General features: G+C 31.8%; 1 protein-coding gene across 4 annotated transcripts in view; it reads right to left on the bottom strand.

The window, feature by feature from the left end:
• LOC130450481 (uncharacterized) overlaps positions 1–18,089 on the bottom strand; it is a 247,827-nt gene that overhangs the window by 201,340 nt on the left and 28,398 nt on the right. For all 4 annotated transcript variants that reach the window (XM_056788878.1, XM_056788881.1, XM_056788880.1 and 1 more), the window contains exon 2: positions 5,572–6,329. In XM_056788878.1, coding sequence (XP_056644856.1) covers positions 5,572–6,329 — 758 coding nt within the window. The remainder of the gene's footprint in view (positions 1–5,571; positions 6,330–18,089) is intronic.

Below are 18,089 nucleotides of genomic sequence, written 5' to 3'. Positions count from 1 at the left end.
TCTAGGAATCAAAATTATAAAATTTATAGCGTAAAAGATGCGGCAAATGAAAAAATACTTGTACATGAACACATTATTGCATTGAGGGGCACACCTAGAGTGATATTTTCAAAAAATTTTTTTTCATATTTCGATAGGTTATACCTTTAAAAATAACATACCAAAATTTTAAATCGATTTCTTAAATAGTTTTTGAGTTAAACGTGTTTTTCTCGAAACAGCATTTTTCGAATTTGATGAAGTTATTACTCGGAGACAAATGAACCGATGGCTATCAAATGTTTTTTGCAACTTCTCTATATAGTTCTCCATACGATGACCATCCAGGTTTTTGATCTGATCAAAAATCGAATTTTGGCAGGCCAAAAACGACTAAAATTTTGGGTAAAATTCAACTTTTTTCTCAACATGCCGCCATTTTGTCAATTTTTGATTTTTTTTGTTCTCCCGAAAGTCATCGTACAGACAATATGTTTTATTTTAAAGAGATTTTTTTTGTTAGGTTTTATCAACGGAGAAGGCTACAATCACTCCAGCAGTGGAGGACCTTCTTTTTGGAGTCGCCGGAGATGGCGTGCCATTTAAAAAATATATAGAATATTTATATCAAAAATTTTACTGTGTATTCTCAAAATATGTATAAATATGCCTTCAAAATTTTAAAACTTTTGATTCACTAGTTTTTTTTAATTTCCAAAAACTGCTTTTTTTAGACTGTCACACTAGGTGTGCCCCTTAAGAGAAGAAATACACATATTCAGGTTAAATGTTTGTCCTGGCACATTTTCGATTAGATCCATACCGTTAAAGCGCAATCAGGCAAAGCAGGATTTCCCAAAAATATTTTTTATACTGATACTTTAAAATTATATTGTACTTTTTTATATTACAATACATTCTAAATCGGTTATCTGTTCTTAAATCAATTATAAATAGTTTTACGTATAAGATGCGTGATTTCGTCAATTTTATGAATGCTCTCCAAAAACATTTTTCGTGTTAACTCGATAAATCGAAAATTCATTGATTGATTCTGCAATTCTTAGTAATTAAATATATTTAAAATAACTAGTCGAATTGGATATTGTATAATATTTCCATTTACCTCTATATTTTCATTTTCTATGGTCGGAAAAAGCTATATTTTCTAACAAAACACAACCCACATAAGCAAAATCTTTCTATACATAGACACTACGGTGCACGAGTCACTGTCTGTAGTCGTAGAAGTTTTTAATGATAAAAACATATCAGAGTTATGATGAAGTAATGCAAAAAATTTATAAAACGTAAAACGTTAATATTTGAAATATATTGAAAAGCAAGTTATAATGAAAACTATGAGAATTAATTAACAACAAAATAAACGTAAGTTTTGAATTTATAAAGAAAAACTATATAATTAAACGAATTAAAACTTACCTAGTAACATCTGTTTTTATCAATATTACCAACTGTTTTGAGATAAAACAACAGTTTTTCAGGGTTAGTCGGACTTTTCGAAAACTGTGGTCGGTTACCTCGATTATGATCTTAATGTTTGGAAACTAACCTGGACACGGTCATTGTTGTTCGGAAACTGGATTAATCGTGTTGTATTCATATGATATTCTTTCTAACCTGGTGGACCAGTAGATAAATGCAATCAACCGATGGGTTGTTTCAATTTTCTATGGTGTTTTTACAAAATTATTTATTCCTCTTATAGGGGGGTATACTATTAATTCTCATGAACAACGTAATTCATAGGTTACTGAGGCTTGCATTGAGGTTTTGATACTATTCAGCATGTTAATGTAGCTTATTGGTATTGAATTTTAGTGCAAAATCGGTACGTAGAATAGCTGCAAATATTAATTTAATAAATCTAGAAGACCAGGAATAGATGACGATGTAAAGTTAAGTGCTGTCATTAGAATATAAGCCTCGTGCAACTACAACAGAAACTGTCAAAATTTTATTCGGTCGTTTGCAGTAAAGTTTCCAAAGAAAGAAAAACTGCACTCATACAAAGTTCAACTTGTTCACGAACTCAGGAGATAATTCGGACAGACGTTTGTGAAATTTTCAAGGCATTGTGATGAAAAACCAAACGCTCAAACTCAACAGTTCAACGTAAGCTCTCGCTATTGATTTTTTCGCTAAGTATGAATCGCGAGTTGCTATCCGTTTCTTTGAGGTAGAAGGGAACAGTGCAGCGGAAATTCATCGAACAATGAGTCGAGTGTATGGAGGAACCTTTATGAAAGATGGCGTTAATCTTGAGTGGTGTCGAAAATTTAAAGATGGCTGAACTGATGATGAAGGGGGCCAAGAACGCAAGTCTGTTGCTACAGACGACTCGAAGGTTCACAATAAGTGAATTATCGATGCAAGGAAATTTCACTCTATCGTTGCTGTACAACTGCGCTTCATTAAAATTTGCGCTCGCTGTGTCCCAACGATGTTGACCGACTGTATGGCACGCCCGAAACGAAACGATAATCACAGCAATGGTGCCCACAAAATTCAAACGAACCTTCAACAGCCGTAAAATTATGGCAACTGCTTTTGGGACCAAAAAGAAGTATTGCTTGTAGAGTTTATACAACTTAGAATAACAATCAATACAGATTCATATCTGTATTGATTGAGTTATTCAAAACAAACGGAATTGTCCTGATCCATGATAATGCACTCGTATAACGCAATGACTTTTCTGCAATTTCAATGGGACATTGTCGAAGACCCATCATACAATCGAAACCTAGCACCGAGTGATTTTCATATTTTCTTTGAACTGAAGCGGTGGTTTGGAGGCACTTACAATCATTGGCGGCTACATTTTATGAAGAAAGTATTGTAAAGTTTGTTCACAGATATGACAAATGCTTTAATCATCAAGGTGATTATAAAATATAAACTGTATTGTACCTTACTTTTGGAAATGAGTTTTTTTGTATATTCACCCGTCTGTTCTTTACAGCCCATCGAAGAGCAATCCTTGTATGTACGACAATCTCGGTTCCAAATAATAGGAGAACATGAAACTCGGTACTTCCAATAACATAGTAGACCACCATATTATAGTCTTAATATTCAAAGGTATCTGGATAACCAGTTTGAACAAAGTTCGATTGGAAAGCGTGGATCAATGGAGTGGCCACCTATATCACCTGATCAACCCCACTCATTTTTTTCTGTAGGGCCATTTGAAATGTGAGGTCTACGTTAACCTACCTTATAAATTAGTAGACTTAATCAAAAGAATTAGACAGGAAGTGGCTCGTATAACTTCACGGATAGAAAATTCTGTAAATCAGGTTTATCATCGGCTTGATCTATGTCAGATAGTGAATGGAACAGTTTGAACAATTTCTCCAATAATTAATTTTGGTTTAATGGACTGTTTCTATGATTTGAAAGTTACTCCTAAAATTCAGTTTATTTCGACTTTTATCGATCGAATTATTCTTCATAATGCAGAAAAACAAGCTTTATCAAATGATTTGAAAAATTCCTATTTAAAAAAAAAATAATTATGACGTCATCAAAAGTTTGACGTTTTATTTTTTTGACTCATGTCATAAGACGAACAATAAAATAAACAGTTTGACGTTTTTTTGCATTCATTTCAAAACTGAACTTTTATGAAAACTTTTATGAATTCTATGCATAATTTATCATAGCCCTATAACTCTTGAGGTTTATAAAGCTGCTTGACTAATGGAGAGCGTTTAATTTAATGATTCGCCGGTTTTAATTGGTTAAACACGAAAGATTTGAATTTTGAATTTGTATTTGAAAGCATGTAATATTTCCGTTCATCTTAGCGAAATTAGTTTTTGATTGCCCCTTGACAATGGAACTGCTAATGGCATAATTCATGGCACATCTTTTCTCGTTAATTTTTTCCCGTAGAGTGCTCAGTAATGTCGAATAGTAATCTCCAGTTATTATTCTACCCTTATCCAAAAAATCAATCATGATTACTCTATGGCAATCCCCAAAAACTGAAGCAAGAACTTTTCCAGCAGATTTTTGGACAAGAATCTTCTTAGGTCTTGGAGAACCAGAGTGTCGCCATTCCATTGTCGATTGTTGCTTTGTTTCTGGATCGTAGAAATGTACGCAAGTCTCATCCATAATAACAATTCGATTTAAGAAGTCTACATCGTTTTCAAATCGAGCACAGATCCTTGCACGCTTTTGGTCAACATTCAAACATTTAAGGATCCATTTTGCAGCAATTTTTCTCGTGTCCAAATTAACATGAACTATATGATGAATGCGTTCGTATGAAATATTTTCGGGGACTGACACAGAAACTGGCCTTCCCGATCAGTCATCATCTTCAATGGAAAATTTACGTTCTTTGAAGCTTGCAGTTCAATTTTTCACGGTCGCATATGAAGGACATTGATCACCAAGGGTATTAACCATATCTTAGTAAATCTGCTTACCTCTTAACCATTTTAAATACAGGTACTTGATGTTTGCTCGATACTCCAATTTTTCGATTTTCACAATTTCGGTGGACATCTTTTTTCTTTTAATTTATTGCGTAACTCTGGTTTACTTTTTTGATGTCAAACTTTACACTGACACTTCTAATAAGTTGCTACGGTAACGTAATATTTTGTTTATACATGGTCTAGGCTAACTACATATCAATACATCCTCGTTTATCAAGAAATGTAATAATATTACAGTAAAACCAAGTCCAAGATCAAGATCAATTCGATTTTGTAAATATCTTGGAAAAACTCGTAACTATTTTTGAGTCTATAGTCTATTTCAGAAAGGTATAGAGTAATAAATTGGGGAATTCCATCAAGTTCGGCTCAATTTCGGTGTCGGCCATAGGTGTAGGTTTTGAAATAATGTGTAGGGATTACTTAGGTAGTAGATTATACAGTTACGTTTTGCGTTTAACAGGTACCAATCAACCTTCAGCTAGTGCCTCTGCCTTTGTACGAGTATCTTACCGGCACGCCTTTGTCACATTATTTTCAGTGTTTGTGAATGCATAACAATAGGCTAAACCCAACCCGGGTGGTACTACCTGCACTTGATAAAAAGAAAGAATTTTATAATAAAATCAATGCCAAACTATGAAAGTGGCTTGAATATTCGTTAGCTCACTCTGTGGTCCCTTTGCATACCTAATGAGGTTTTATTACTCTATGCCTATCTGAAATAAACTATAAATAATTAAAACAATGCAGTCTAAAATTTAGATATTGGATGAAATGTAAATATAAGAATTTTAAATTTTAAAATAAATTGATATTTCGTCAACTTTTTATATTTTAAAGTATTTCTAATAACGCATTATTATGAGTATTATCAACATTTTATTGATAAACTGATGTTTTGTTAAGCTTTATATATAAATTGAGAACAATAAAAGTATAAGTTAGGAGAGTTTAAGGTCAAACGTAAGAAAACATTAAGCATTATTTATATTAAGATTAGAGGTTGGCTATTAGATTACGTTATCGATAAGATAACACCAGAACAACAACTTGCTTTAGTTATTATTGATCCACATTCACTACTCATTTAATATTTTAATGATTATGCACTCACCATTCGGCAACGAAATTTCCTCATTTTTTTCTCCCCAATTGGTTTGAATAGGTGCCTCCTCATCACTTTGTACTGCCGAATCAGTGCTGCCACTTCTTCTTTCACTTTTCCTCCAATTTTTTTCACGTTCGTCATCACTAGTTCCCGAAGCAGTGGAACTGCAATAACCGCTTGAAGGTGGAACAAGCAATTCCGTTTTTTCGTTTAACAACTCTAATTTTTCAGGCATGATTTCTTGTCTTTTCTCGGTTTTTTTATCGATATTTGAATTATCTGAAACTAACGAAAGTTGTTTCGTTGTTTTTTCTAGCATTGAAATATAATTTTGACGCAAAAGTTTTACACTTTTAAATTCAACCGGTTCCGAAAACATTGCTTCAATCTCGTAAACACCCCGTCTTCTTTGTCTCGATTTAGAATTGATCGACCCCGTACAACTCGATTCGAGTACTTCGGTCGCGTTAGCATCGTTCGTGTCTAAACTTGGTACTTCGTCTGCCATCTTTTCTTCAATTGGCGAACTATCGATGTCGGTAGTATCGGTAACCAACTTGGAATTATAATAATCGCGATGCTTCTCAGCTTTTTCTCGAAGTATTTCACGTAGATCGTTCTCCATATTGTTATTGATTATATGTTGGAAATAATTTGTGTCTTTTGATGAGGTAGGAGGTAATATTGTTGGCTGCACCCCGCCGAACATCCAAGGTGTAGATGAACCACCTTCTTGAAATCGGCGGGACCAAAATCCACCAAAGCTGAAATAAAACAAAAAAACTTAAATTAAAAATTATCAAAAATTGAATCGCGATAAGAATCATCATTAGTAGATGAAATAATTCCGAAATGAATTTTAAGATATTAATACAAATATACTATTTATCCCCACACACTTGCTTCTTTTATGATTATCTATAATTTCCTAATTAATTTTCCATAATAAAACTAAACAACATGCGTTGCCTTTGGATTTTCTACAACCGTTGGAAACACACTGTTTATATTACCACTATTCTAGCACTCATAATTACACTGTCTGATGCTCGTTTCGGTAACCAAGTTATCGTCTTCAGAGACTGAAGGTATACTCAGTCTTTTGACATCGAAACGGACGTTACACTGTGTAATTATTACAGTTGGTGTATTGATAGTGTAAACAGTGACTCAATTTTATATTTGGATAGAAAACAATCCAACTGAAAGTAAAAATTATGTGAATACCACAAACGAAAACCTGAAAATATGCATAATTTAAATGAATCCGGTTCTAAGAGAAAAACATCATAATACAGACATCTGTCATTTGTTAACACCGTTGGACTGAAAAGTAGTAGGGCCTGGGATTACTTAAGGAAATTAAAATCAGCTGGAACTTTTTTAATTGTAATATATTACTGTTAAATTAAATATAAATTATAAATAAAGACAAATTAAAATCTTATTTCATAAACTAAAATTTTTATTAAGAAAACATCTTTCTCAATTTAGTGATAACAAAATTTTTATTAAGAAAACATCTTTCTCAATTTAGTGGTAACAAAATTTTTAATTATTTCATCAAAATTTATATTCTGTAATGTCTTCTAGATGTACCTTGCCGCAGTATAATTACCATGAGCTCAAGAGACGCGGAACTTGGTCACAACTTCTATATATTCACATTTTGAATGCGTAGAATATAGAATTTATTATTATTTAGAGGATAAAATTATCGGATGCAGTAAAAAATTAGTATTTTGATAAAATTACAATAATTCGTTCACTATAGATTAGATTTTAAATACCGCTCATTTTAATTTCCAACCAATTTATAGGAAAAATGCTACGGATACAACATTGCTTTTAAAATAAATGATCAAATCAGTAATTTTTTGAGACCTCTACCTGCTCAGGGCCTGAGGCTCCAGCACTTCCCCCATACTCTCCTTAAGGAGTAAAAAGTCAACATCTTTTTTTTTACTAAAATAGTAGGGAATTATATTAAAAATGATGTAGTCAAATAATTTTTCGAAAACAAAATTATTTAACCAATTTTAATCCGATTAATTAAAAACTTTGTCAAAAGCTTCATAACATCGTTTTCTAGGGATCTACGTAGGATTTTATTGATAAAATGGAAACTTTTGGTTGTCCGACCGATTTTTTATGATTTTTTAGACGAAAAAAAAATTTTTTTAAACTCTCGCCATTTTGTGAAAATTTGATATTTTCTGAAACCGCTACGTATTTCTTCTGCTTTTAGTTCAAACATTAACTAAAAACATGATTTTTATGTTTCAGATCAATAGCTACAACGAAAAGTTGGTGGTAGAAGAAGCCTCTCTAAAAATTCCTCTTATGCTTATAGCTCTGTATTGACACCATTTTGTTTTAGAACTTTCTGTAAGAATTAATTTAATTACATGTATAACAAAGTCACCCAATTACATTTTGCATCTGATATACAGTTTTTTTGAAAAAAAATTATTTTCAAAAATGGGACTCTATAGAGGTGTTACCCCTGAAATCCGACTCTGTTTGTGACAACATAGAAAAAAAGGTTCCAAATACCTGTTGCCACCTTTCTCCTCAAAATAGGCGTTTACGTATGTGATAAAATCTACCTCTGATGAAAATCTGTCACCAGCAAGTGAAACTAGGTAAGGAAACGGAAAAGATTAGAGAAGGTACGTTGACCTGATGAAAATATACTTTATTTTTCTTCAAATTTGGTCCCTTTTTACAATTTATTGAAAAATCAGACACATTTTGTTTGAACTGCCTCAGTTAGGTGTTCAAAATGTTCATTCGAAATCGCTTCTGATCAAAACTGAGCGAGAACGCGGCAATGCCTTCTGTTGGTATACCGATTACCTTCCTATCTCTCTTAACTTGATCCGACAGTAGTCCAGTAGCATTTGGTGAACTTTTTTGATAATGTCACTGGTCGACGCTATTTTTCATCGTTCCGAAAACTCGTTGTCAGTCAAGCTGATGAGGTCTTCAGTTACCCATAAACTTACAATCCTAAGTGAAGATGTAGAGTCTTCTCTTCTATTTGCGTAGGCTATTCAGACACACTCATCGGCAATAAGTTGATTTTATTTATTTTAAGTGCAACAAATCTCAAAAATTAAACGAAGTCTTATTTATACTATTACATCAAAGTACTCAGAACATGTTGTCATACGCGTGCTTTTTGAGTTGTTTACTGATACAGATAAAAGTTGGAAAACGAGAAGAAATCAGAAACTTGGAATATTGAGGCATAGTTGGGCATTAGTTCCACTCGCATACATTTAATATTACATGAACGGCGACAGACGTCTATAAGATCATTATCTATGCATATGGACTCGAAACTAAACCACAATTAACTGTATGGGACTCTCAAAACGAGCCAAATCCAACAAAAGTTGGTTATACACAAACTTTAAAGCAAATGGTCACCTGTCTTTGCAGAATAACTGGACAGACGTAACCAAATTAAGGCAGCTGCTACAATTAACCTTGAACTAAACGAAACTATGTTTACCTGCTAATACAGTTTCAACATTAAGTGTACGGACAGTGTTGTTAATTTCTTCATAATCAATCACTTTCGATTCATTTAAGATGAAATGCATATCTTCAGTCATTTTAGCAAAACCAAAACCCTTTACTCAGAGTAATATGTGAAAACGTGAACAATTTGAATCAGGTTCAAATTCTTATTTTCATATTAAACTGTTCCCAAACTGCCAGAGATGTTTATACCTCTCTCCATTTCATTACACGCGTTCATTGAATTTACAACAAACGTATTGTATCTGGGAGATATTAAACTAATTCTACAATATTACTTATTCATTTTCAAAATTTTTTATGTAGAAAATGTGTAAACAGCTCAAATGTTAATCGAAAATTTGTTGAAAACTAATCAGAGTCCATAACAAAATTAATAAAATTAATAACTCTAATTAGAACTATGGATATTAACCATATGTATTAGGAACCCAACCTGTGAATGGAACATTTTCTAAGGAATTCAATTTAAATCAATTATTTTCGTATAAAATTGGTATTGCCTAGTAATTCTAGTAACACTGACAATAGTTTCAATTGTTCCGTTTGTTAAGACACAATGTTTTAGTAAAAAATTGGTACGAAAACTAGTGAAATAATACACAAGAACAATACTAGAGAATTTTGAAATAGGAGAGACTAGTTAAATTAAATTTAAGTAGTGAAATAAAATGAGACTAGTGAAGTAGGTAAGACTAAATAAAACATTTTAAATCTAAGATAATAAGTAATAAAACAGTATTTAATGCAACTTAGTAAACAATTAAAATTTCTACTAGTAAGGTAAGTGAGATACAAGAGCGACGAGGAAAATTAAATTAGATATTAGTCCAATAAATCACCATTTGGAACTAGGTTCTACTTACTTATTTTCCTAAAAAGGTACTTTGTGTGAACGCACGCAAACTTTAAATGGCCATATCTTACTCAATGTTTATCTTACAAAAGAAATGCCAAAATATTCAGTAAAGAAAAACAAACAATTTTCTACTCTATAAAATTTTGCATATCCTCAATAGTTTTTGAGTTATTTTCAAGAAAAGAAGATTTTTCGTTAAATTACAAAACTAATTTTCTCACTTCAAGCTCAATTTTGTTCAAAAATAAGTACTTTAAACAGGTCAAACGTACAGAGCATATTATTAGAACACCAATAAAGCGAATTGTAAAGTGGTAATGATTTTTTTCATTTGGGTGGAAGAGAGGGTGAGATTATCACTATTTTTTACAACGAAAAATACAAGAATCAACATCATTTTTTTTCATCTCTCTTAGTTTTAATGCTAGGAACTTTTTACAAAAATAAAAATAAAGATTTTTCGAAGGACTTTAAGAAAGTTGTGATGAGTTTTACAAGAACAATGCATTGGTTTTCGGTTATTGTTCATCAGGGATTCTCAAACCATTTTAGGCAAGAGACCCCTTTGCCTAACTGAACTGATATCTCAGACCTAATTACTTTACAATTAATTAAAAAATTCTATCTCTATTTTTTTTTCTATTGATACAAAATACTTACCAATTTAGAAACTTTGCAGTTGGTTAAGTGAGTGAACTTAACATTCTTTGGTCATCAAAACTCATCAAAATAAATACAATAAAACTCAGTAAATATCAAGTGTAATTAATAATTATTAATACGTAAGAATACTCGAGTAGGAAGTATTTTTTGAAAAAACATTTAAATCGCAAAGTGAAGATAAAAAAATGAAAAATTCAGTGCGACGGATGAATCTGGTGACTTTATACCAATCTAGCTAAATTCGGTTCAATATTATATAAGTTGATGGAAAAGCGATAAGGTATTTTTGAGCAATGTTCCACAATGCAGGATACTGTGTTTCAATGTTGCGTTGCAACCAGAATTTCTGATAGCCTTGGTTGAACTTCTCCTTAAGCTCCTCGTTTGTGCTGATGATAATTATATCATTTTTTTGCACGTTAAATGAAAAAAAGGCAGAAGTTCGAAATATTTTGCGATTTCAGAGTGGAGCACAGCGAGGCTAAATATTTTTTTTTTTTTGGAAAAATCGCGACGACAGTTTCGAAGAGCATACATTATGTATATTGCCCTTTAGATTTGCTTAAAAGCTCTGTACAACTTTTTTTGTCCGAGAAACCTACAGTATTATCATTCAAGTTCCGACGAAATTGAAAACGCAAAGGCACTTTTAACATAAGTGCAAGCGTGTCCTATAGTCAAATATCCGGAGCATGTTTGGACTTTATCATAATCTCGTTCGGGTTAAATTGCGTATATGCACCTAAAACAATGCAAGTCAAAACATGCCTAAAGATTTATACGCTTGAACACATTATATTATCTTACAGGAATTTTTCATGCTTTTCATCTAGTCAAGTTATTCATCTTCTACGAACGTGTTCACGCTTATCGATTGTTAAGTTTTTTTAAAAGTACAAGAATGATACTTCCTACTAAAATATTAGTCATTCTCATAACAAGTCGGTACCCCTAGAACAAGTTATACAGTATATAAAAAAATTCAAATAAGAACTCGGGTTACTTAATACGGGCCGATTTTTAGACGTCGTCGACCCCCAAAAAGAAGTTTTCGTTTATGTTGACTCCTTGGAAAGCGATATCGACCCCAAGGGGTTAATATCGACCACTTTGGGAATCACTGTTGTATATAGAAACTTTCTATTTTGGCGTTTGAAAATATCAATTAACTTTCAACAAGCAATAATTCCGTTTATATTGGGTTTGTAAACATCGTGAATACTCGATTTTTTTTTGTTTTTTATTAACTACAATCAATTTTGATCTCTACAGGTTTTTCCATTGAATGCATATTTTGCCACTTATTCGCTAAAAAACAATCCAAAAACGTGGTTTTTTGCCTAAAAACCGACAATTTCACCCGCGAATAAGTCGAAAAATATTGAATTTGAGAAGAAACCTTATAAAACAAAAGTTGCTAATAATTAGTCAATTTAACGATTCACGCACTTATTTTCAATCAAAAATGTCTCACCCCCGAGAAAGGGTGGCATCCACATCTAGGAAAAACAATCCTCGGCCTAGGGTAGATTTTGAAATAAAGGATAAGTAGAACCTAAATCGAAATTTTTATACAAATCGGTGCTGTATGAGTAAATACAGTTTACACTTTTTTTACCGTCATTGATTGGACTAAATATAAAACAATCGAATATGTATAATTAATATAAAGTAAAGCTGAAAACTATGATGAGTCTGTGAGATATAAGTTGAACGAATTGCCAGTTAACCTGCTTTAGCTAGAACAATTGGCGATATACTAAAATATTGATATTATTATTTAGAAATATCAATATTTATTAGAAAAACTTGTTTGTACGGTATATCGATAATTCGATATGGAAATGAAAATATCCCTACGTGATATTTTTTCAAAGTAAGTTTTAATTGTTTTTCATTATAAAACATCAACAACTATAGGAGTATCAGCGCTAAATAATTTATTGAAGGTACTGGAGATAGAGCCACTATCTTAGACCCCCGCTCTAAAAAGCTTATTTCATGTCAGCATTGGCTGCTCCCATATTCTATGTTTATGTATGCGAGAGTAATAAAAGCTTCTTACTTGTCCAAAACTTAGTACGGTCATTTTAAATATTATTATAGAAGAACCTAAAATATGTCCTAAACTATTCATAAATGTACCTGAGCTAATACTAGTTTTCGGGCTTTTGATGTCTTTTATAACGATAAGCTATACAGAACATAAGAAAAAAGCGTGGATTGATCAAAAACCCTGTGTATTAAAGATCACTTAGCCATATCATAAGATTTTTTTCGATAAGTACCTAATTGCCAATAAAATTTAGAAGTTTGTTTTATTTATTATTTTCCATATAGTTTAATTTCAACATACAAAGTACAGTGTGCAATCTATTGTGGATTCTAGTTAGGCCAGCCGATTTCTCGTGAAATATTGATAATCAAAGTTGAATGTATTAAAAATCGGTATGATTTATAACCTTCTTCAAAATGTAACCTTTACCCTGGGGTTGAAAGCCATCCTTTCTTGGAGATGAAAATATATTTCATCAAAATAATCTTGTAGGTAGATTGATAGAATATAACTAAAAAAACAAAGAGATTCGTTTCTTAAGAACATCTGTAAATTTAATAATAACTGAGTTATTGCTCGTTGAAGGATGCCTGTTTTTGGGGAACCCCGAAATTGAAAGCCTTTAACCTCAACTAATTCAATATTGTTTAAATTTTTGGCAAAAACTCAGGAGATCTTTTTCAAAGTACATAGAAAAACCTTTAAAATGAGCACTATCAAAAGTTTTTTGTATAAGAGTTGAGTAATTCATAACAAAAAAGAAGTTTTTTATTTTTCGAAAAAATGTAATAATTATACCCTCGCCATTACCACCATAATTAGAATTAGAAGGAGATACATTAGTTCAAAGTTTGCATTCGCGTAACAAATGTGGCTTATACAATCTCTTTGTGCTGCACCCTTTTCGAAACCGGGGGTGGAAAAAAGTTTTAATTGATATGAAGCTGAAGTACTTGAAATCCCCAACAAAATGCTTTTTTGAAAAAGTTTCTAGCTCGAACATTGAGCGAGTTATTGTCAATAAACCAACTGAATTTTTTTCAAAATTTCGAAACACGAATTTTGGAAAATTGGAAAAAGAGAAACGTGGAGCGTACAATCGAGTAACAGCTGGCACGAACGAAAAGAGGAAGAAGATATTAGTGACGATGAAGTATAATTATTCAAAATTGTTTTTTATATTATTTTCCAAATAAAAAATTTCATGGATTTTAAAGTATTTGAATTTTTTTATTTCTGTAAAAAAATTGTAACTTTTTTGTAAATTTTTGGTTATTGATGGTGGGTTTAATTTAATATAAAAAAAAACAACACTTCTTAAACATACCGACAAAATATTCTGAATTCAATATAAATACACTTTTGAATAATATTCAATTGTAAAAGAATCGTTGGGATTATTTTTTATCTTTTCATATGGATAGGGGATAATTTGGAGAAGTTCCATGAATTTGATTGATCATAAACGTGTTTGAGAATGTCAACAAATTTACGTATGATACATTTAAACTTTAATTTACCAGCACAACATGCATAAAATCTGAGATTTGGAATTTCTTTGCAATAAGGGGTAGTTTACACCCCCATATATACATATAAAAATCTAGTTCGGCACAAGGAAGATTTCGTAGAAGATTATAAGTAGAGTTTGGTCTCTGGAGGGGTTGCATGACTCCGATTAATCATAAACTTATTTGAGAATATCAACAGATCTACGATTAATTCATTTAAACTGTATTTTACCCAAATACATGCTAAAATCGAATTTTTTCAAATTTTTTTCGAGTAGTTTTCACCCTTAAAAAATAAAAAGTACCCTTCGGCACAGGGTAGATTTTTAGTGGAGCTTAAATCCAAATTTTCGTAAAATCGACGTTGTTTAACAAAATTCCATAGTTTAAACGTTTTTTACCGCCGATTCATGGCCTAAGTGTGAAAATGCAAAATTTGGAAGTGTCGCGTGAATGACAAAAAATCATTCATAAAAATTCATATAAAAGTGTTGATGCTATAGTGGAACTAGTTAGTAGTCCGCTTGGTATTAGGAAATCTACGATATATTAAAGAAGAGAAATGAGGCGACTTTCAAACAGCACGTTAAGCTCTACCAAATAGAAAATCATTTGAAATAATGACTTCGAAGGAAAGTACATGCATTCTTACTGAAAACACTGTCACTATCACTACACCAACACTCACAATTACACTGTCTCACGTTGACGATATCGTTATATGACGTATATGACGAGTTATCGTCTTCAGAAACCTATATTTTACTTTAGAAAAAATTGCACTTTTTTAAGTTCAACTATTTGGAAGTTATAGAGTGGTTAATTAGGGAAAATGTAAGTATAAACACGATATATTCATTGTACATTTACAAATGTTATTTCATACGAAAATACTTGAGGTATAAATTTCAACAACTGTCTACTAAAAGAAATAATAAGTCTGGATGGATTAGGAATGCTTTATCATTTGCTTTTACTCTCTCATTCAATAAAATAGACTAGAAATGCAGGACAACTCGAAGAAAAAGAAACAACTTTATCATTATGGGAAGGCTCTTGAAAAATATGTCTAATGAAGTTTTTGGCAGAAGTTTTGGTACAATGCTGAACAGTTCCTACTCCAGGCACATCCAGTGCTCCTCTGACGGTAGAGGAGGTTGAGCTGAATGAATAGGTGGGTTGAAGTGCTCACTAGCAACCCTATCCTGTCTTAGAAAAACCCCATTTTTCCTTCAGATACGAGCAAGAATACCAGATACCACGATTCCATGTTTTATCTCACGATATTCGTTCTTATTCTCTCGATTTTTTCAGTATTCAGTATTCAATAGTCCATGGGGCCTGTTCGTCGAGGAAATGAGAGATTACAGAGGGAATGCCCTTCCTCAATTGAAGAATAAAAATTGGACCCCATAACATCATAACATCAGCTGAGTAATCGCCTTGAAACCATAACGTCGGAAGGGCTCCTTTTTAACAAAAAGCTTTGTTTCAAATGACGGTAATTCCTAAGCTGTGTCTGCAGATTTAACAAATAAATTAAACTCTGCAGCAATGTATCCCAAAAAATGATACAGATTCGAACTGAATAAATTTATTTTATGAAACTTTTTTACATTAATTATTTCTTTATTAGGCATTTTTAATTTTATTTTGTGTTAAGAGTTTTAGGTAATTTTACTTAGATACTTATTGTTCAAATTTGTAGATATATAAACAAAATATCATAAGCAACTTTGGAAATTAGAGAGAGTTTGCAAATAAACATCAGTAAACGAGAAATGATTGCTGTTTACTGAATTACTTGCTGAATTATTTATTGTTTAATTGAGAATGCAATTGAAATGTGAGATCGAAGAAAAAATATATTTATTTTCGACTCAGAGTTTATACCTAGTAAATCGATTTTTAGTCTCAAATGACTTATGAGTACCATCTGGAAGGAAAAGAGACGCCCTATCGTCTGAGAAAAACGGTTACTTCAAGTCAAGACTGATAGCGTATCCATACGATCAAAACATTTCCGGCTAAATCTAGTGTCACCTCCATTTTGTGTTAGTCTTTGTTGATGTCACTTAGTGCTCTCAAGGTTTTCGTGGTTTATTCGAAGTTGCTTTAAAAATTCGTGAATATTATTAAACAAAGGTTTTTTGATATTTAGTTCGTTATCTTGGGAATTTTCTTAAAGCTACTTCACTACTACATTTTTGGGTCTTAGCTGGTTTTTTGTAGTTTGTACTCACCTATTTTACATTTAAGTTTGAAAATATTTGGGTTCACTTAACAAAAAAAAAAGTTTTGTCTTCCAACTCACTTATACTTGGTAACGAAATTTTATTCACTAGGGTAGGTTGCTAGTAAAGAAAACTATGTAGATAGTGTTAGGACTAAAGCATATATACAAAAATTGACCTAATAATTTGGTTTTTTTCCAATCAGCGTTCGTGGGATTTTGAAACATCATAAAGTTGCATCCTTTCAAGATATATTTGGTACGAGAAATAAATGAAATTATTTGTTATAATAACTGACAATATAAATAATAACGCATTTTTTTTATCAATCGACACAACTACTATTACTAGGCTGGAAAAAATCCTAGAATATTCCACAAAAGACCCAACAATCTTTTAAATATGTGGTAAGGAAACTATGGAAAATGTATTGTTGGACAATTTTTTGCCATAAAATTTGAACTCAAATGATTAGAGGATGCTGTTGATCTCGCTTTCAGAGCAAGGGCGTTTCCGTTTAATAAGCTTAGGGAGGAGGAAATATTTTTTTAATTCATAGATATCAAATGAGCAACTAAAAAGACAATTACTATTATATAATACACAAAAACAAAATAAAAATATATCATATAATGAATAGAGTACATAAAAACATAAAATATTCTATACAATCTGAAACAGATTTACATAAATGCATAAAACATGTTTCTCAAACAATGACATCTACTTTTATTTGTTTTCCGGCGAAATTGTTGATAATATTGTTAATATTGATAACCATATAGAAGGGTTGTCTGAAAAGTTTCCGATCTCAGCCTGAATGTTTTATGATGTTGGAAAATATATTTGCAGATGCGTTAAGAGTGTCTCACTAAATTTTGGACACTTTGTATCTGTTTAACAAACATATAAGTGAGAGGTTATCAAAATTTATCTGAAAAGATTGAGTATCGAGCTGGTATTAAAAATTTGTTTTCGAAAAGCAATACACATACGCAAATTGAGGGGAAGTTAGACATTGAGTACGTTGAATCTGTACCATCATTTATTATATGACCATAAAATTTTGGGCATCTGAGAAATCAAACGCCTTATCCACTTGGTTGACGCCAAAAACTACGAAAACCAGAGATATCATAGAAAAAGGTCACTAAATGATACTCGAATTTCCTAGAACTTATTGACGTAGTTCAAGCAAAATAAATTTTGTGTCAATTTATAACTGTATGAAATCGGGATCCACCACTACGCCCTTGAAACGCCTACCTTCAAAAAGGCAAAGAGAAAAATTGCAAGAAACGACTGTGCAGGGTTCTTCACGACGAGCTAAATCGATATGTATTTGGGAAAGTACTGCGACTAGTGCTCTGAAAATTTGCTTTCATGGGCTTTCCGAAATGATCCTTTCATCTAAAATAATTTCAGTTTTCTGAAACTTCCAGTTATACAGGAAGTAGACCCAAACTTCGTTATTTTAAGCGGAATGCTATGGTTTTTATCAAGTTTTTGAAATCTACGCAAAATTTCAATATAACTTCGTATAAAACATAATATGCCTAAAGTCCACTAAAAAAATTATATTTCCAAGTTTAAGTGAGTCAGGTCTAATATTTTTGGGATTTGGACAAATAACACTTACAGCTTTCAAAATC

The sequence above is a fragment of the Diorhabda sublineata genome, chromosome 11 (assembly GCF_026230105.1).
Source record: "Diorhabda sublineata isolate icDioSubl1.1 chromosome 11, icDioSubl1.1, whole genome shotgun sequence".
Taxonomy (NCBI): domain Eukaryota; kingdom Metazoa; phylum Arthropoda; class Insecta; order Coleoptera; family Chrysomelidae; genus Diorhabda; species Diorhabda sublineata.
Note: the sequence above shows the minus strand (reverse complement) of the source record. Positions and strands in the feature narration are given on the sequence as shown.